A 3,446-nucleotide genomic window follows, 5' to 3' on the forward strand; every position below is an offset into this window, starting at 1 on the left:
AAAACGTCCAGCAAATGACAATTCCGAGAGTGTTTTCCCTCAAGCGGAAATAACACCAAGATGTTTGTTTCCTCTCGATGATACGAGAACGTAATTTCGAACGTTTCGTCCTAATATTTACATAGGTCATGGAGGCATTCCCACTGCAGACAGAACAAAACAAGATTGGATGAAGCAACAGGCAGCGCTAAAGCGGTTATCCCGTGTCATGTGACCCCGCTGGGATAACAAGAGGCCCCTGGCACCAGCACGGGATTGAGACCCGACTCTATATATAGCACAGATGAGGGCTGAAGGAACATCTCCAAATACACTAGCTCCCTGGGACTCAAGATTAAGATGTCTTGGGAGACGGAAAACACGTACGGTTCGATAGCCTTAAGCCTATCATTTTCCACTTCCTGTAACGATCCGTTTAAGTATAAGCGTGATATTAGTTCAGCCTCTTTTTACGATGCATACGGAGACACTTTGACACAATTGGTATTATTATTATTTTTCCACACACAGGCGGGCAGGTTTTTAATGCAGTGGTGTTAGTTGTGCAGGAATGACATATTTCAGCTTTATAAACGAACTTTATTAGTTAATTCGTGAAAACATCTCTACAATTGACTAACTAATACACAGAATCAGTATTTAAACGGACACACTTAAGTTATGAATATGAACACCCCATTCATTACTATAACGATCGACTGGCAGAGCGAATCGTTAAGCACCAAAAATGAGTCATATTTACATTTCCAGTAGTTTTTACAGAACCGAATAAGAGCTTTCGAGACGCGGCGTGATGCGTTGCGACTGCGTCAAGGTCATTATTGATCGTTTTAGCATTGAGATTTAACCCCGGATCCGTTTGCAGCTGTACATTTCAATACAGGATAGCCAGAAAAAGAATTAGAAAAAGACAAAATTATTTACATGTTCAGTACGGTACGTGCACGGGTGCGTATATAAAATTTACTCGAGCAAAATTCTCATAACTCATCCACCTCTCTTTTAAAAGCAGGGAGCTGCAGATCCCGGTTTCATTACAAACATCTCAGCAGACAGAGCGACCCAGTGGATGTCCTTCGCCAAAAACACTGCCATCTTACACATCCTTCTGAAGAAACAGAAACACAAAGTCAGAGAAAGATCCCCCAGATCCGTTCCTGTAGCATTACAGCCTCATTTACTTGCATTTTATCAACCAATTGAAATATATATATATATATTGCAATGTTAAATGACAGTATGTTACCGCGCTAAAATGCACAGCGCAGAAGATGGTGATGATGAGGATGCCGATGATGATGGAGGCGATGGACACATAGAGCGCCATCTTCCCTAAACGCCTTGAACCCTCGTAATCTCCCTGATCGTAACTATTTCTGGACTATAAAGAAGATACAGAAGACAAATTCGAATTAAAACGTTTAGAGACCAAACTTCCCGCTCTCTTTTTGTGACGTTCATCCAGTCGAACTCACATCAGCAATCAAACCTACAATTATCTTGCGTATGTCTGCAAGATGTCTGTTAAGCATGGCTTCGTTCGTGTACAACATCTGAGAAACATTAAGATGTCGGTTTTACATACATTCAAATCATAAAGACATAACAGGAACTGTGTCGCACGTTAATATGCTTTTTAGTTAGATGTTGAGATTTTTTAATACACGTGTTCGTTTGCAGATTTCATGGATGCAACACGCCATGTTTTCTGGCAAACTGGCAACCAAAAACTGGCAACCAGGGGCGTTGTAATCCTATTGGGTAAACCGGGAGTGGGCGGAGTCACCAAAACAAAAACAGACATTCCGACATGGACACAAGCGTTTTTTTCAACGCAAGCCCTTGATTTCACTCAGACTTTAATATTAATGCAGATCAAATCTTAAGCAGTGCATTTGTTGACTCACCATTACAGAGAAGACCAGGGCTAAAATATTGACAGGGTAGGCTGGACAGAAGCAGGTAAGGATGGTCAGGAGCAGGTAGTTTTTTAGAGGAGGTCGTGGAGTTGTAGACCCGAACCAGCTGTGATATAAATCCATGCTCCCGTTCAGAGAGCTCTTCGCGTTCGTCTGCGAGCCGCCCGTCGCCATGATGGCAGGCGAACACTCCAATAACACACAGATATTAGAGCGTGGAGAAAAAAGGGGTCAAAAAAAGAGCTGAAAGAGATGAATAAATCCACCAGGGTTCAGTGAGAACTGTGCAGGCCGTCGGGAAACAAGATGAAATGAGGAGTATTTTGGGCAGGAGGGTGTTTGGGCAAGAAGAACCCACGAGTAATGGGATCAGGGAGAAGAGACACTTTCCCATGGACGCGTTCCAGCACGGCAAAGTTTGAGCTCGTGAGATTTTCTGATTTTTCATGTCACAACGAAATTTGGCAAATATGTAAAAGTGTAAAATGGCACCAGGACGGGCGCTCAGAAAAAGACTAATAATAGAGCCAAGCGGGGAAATGGTGAGAAAGCGTGTGTGTTTATGCGTGTGTGTTTGGCGTGGGGCCATCGGGTGGTATTGGGGTCACAGGGTATCAGGTGTGTGTTATGAGACAGAGATGAACATAACAGAGACCAACCACGTCCGTTCCCATGTTTTGAAGTGTTGGACGGCTGCTCATAAAATTTTGGACATTTTTTCACCTGTTTGTTTACTTGGTGCGCTGCAATCCTGCTAGCTTCACGAATAACGGTTATTAAACGGTTAAATGACGCAAACCAGCTGAGTAATTTAAAATATCCACTAATATAAAACAGAAAATATATTAAAAGCTATACCTTATCGTTTATTTTACACGTCTGTCTGTTTAGTAATAATGTTTGATTGATAATTATTTGATATTGTGCAATTATGATAATATATAATTATTCTAGTATTACTATTTTTAATATATAGAATTTGTTATATTTTCATTGCCGTTTTAGTAGCATTTTGTTTATTTTTGCCATTTTATATATTTTTTGTTGTTTTTTAAAACATCTGCATATGGTTTTTTTGTTTGTTTTAGTTTTCTAGATTATTTTATTCTATTTTACTTTTAATTATATACACGTATGTGTCAGCATATATATTTAAAATATTTTTACTTATATATATATATATATATATATATATATATATATATATATATATATATATATATATATATATATATATATATATATATATAAATATATTATATATATATATATATATATATATATATATATATATATATATATATATATTTGTTTTTGGGGTTTTTACTTTAGAATTTAATATTCCGTTTTTATGAAATTCGTAAATGCTCCGTATTCAAAATTCATATTCACTTTTCCACCGTACAACAGGATATTTTATTTTTTGCTTTAGCGTCCACTGCTCAAATTCACGTCAGAAAGAGCGCCATCCATTCCGCACGTAACGATCAAACCTCACAGGAAATCATGAATGCAGAGGCCATCAGA

General features: G+C 38.4%; 1 protein-coding gene across 1 annotated transcript; it reads right to left on the reverse strand.

Moving 5' to 3' along the window:
• Window positions 1-558: 558 nt before the first annotated feature.
• Window positions 559-2,391, reverse strand: LOC122346085 (transmembrane protein 233-like). Its single transcript, XM_043240757.1, has 3 exons — window positions 1,908-2,391; window positions 1,247-1,381; window positions 559-1,108 (listed from the first exon to the last, which is right to left on the reverse strand). Exons 1-3 carry the CDS (start codon window positions 2,091-2,093, stop codon window positions 1,097-1,099), a joined length of 333 nt encoding a protein of 110 aa, XP_043096692.1. The 5' UTR covers window positions 2,094-2,391; the 3' UTR covers window positions 559-1,096.
• Between the last annotated feature and the right edge of the window lie 1,055 nt (window positions 2,392-3,446).

This window comes from Puntigrus tetrazona, chromosome 5 (assembly GCF_018831695.1).
Source record: "Puntigrus tetrazona isolate hp1 chromosome 5, ASM1883169v1, whole genome shotgun sequence".
Classification (NCBI taxonomy): Eukaryota; Metazoa; Chordata; class Actinopteri; order Cypriniformes; family Cyprinidae; genus Puntigrus; species Puntigrus tetrazona.

Coding starts and splice junctions, on each gene's coding strand:
- LOC122346085 (XM_043240757.1), bottom strand. CDS start 2,093: ATGGCGACGGGCGGCTCGCAGACGAACGCGAAGAGCTCTCTGAACGGG. Junction 1,382..1,907: donor CCCTGGTCTTCTCTGTAATG/GTGAGTCAACAA, acceptor TCTTCTTTATAG/TCCAGAAATAGTTACGATCA.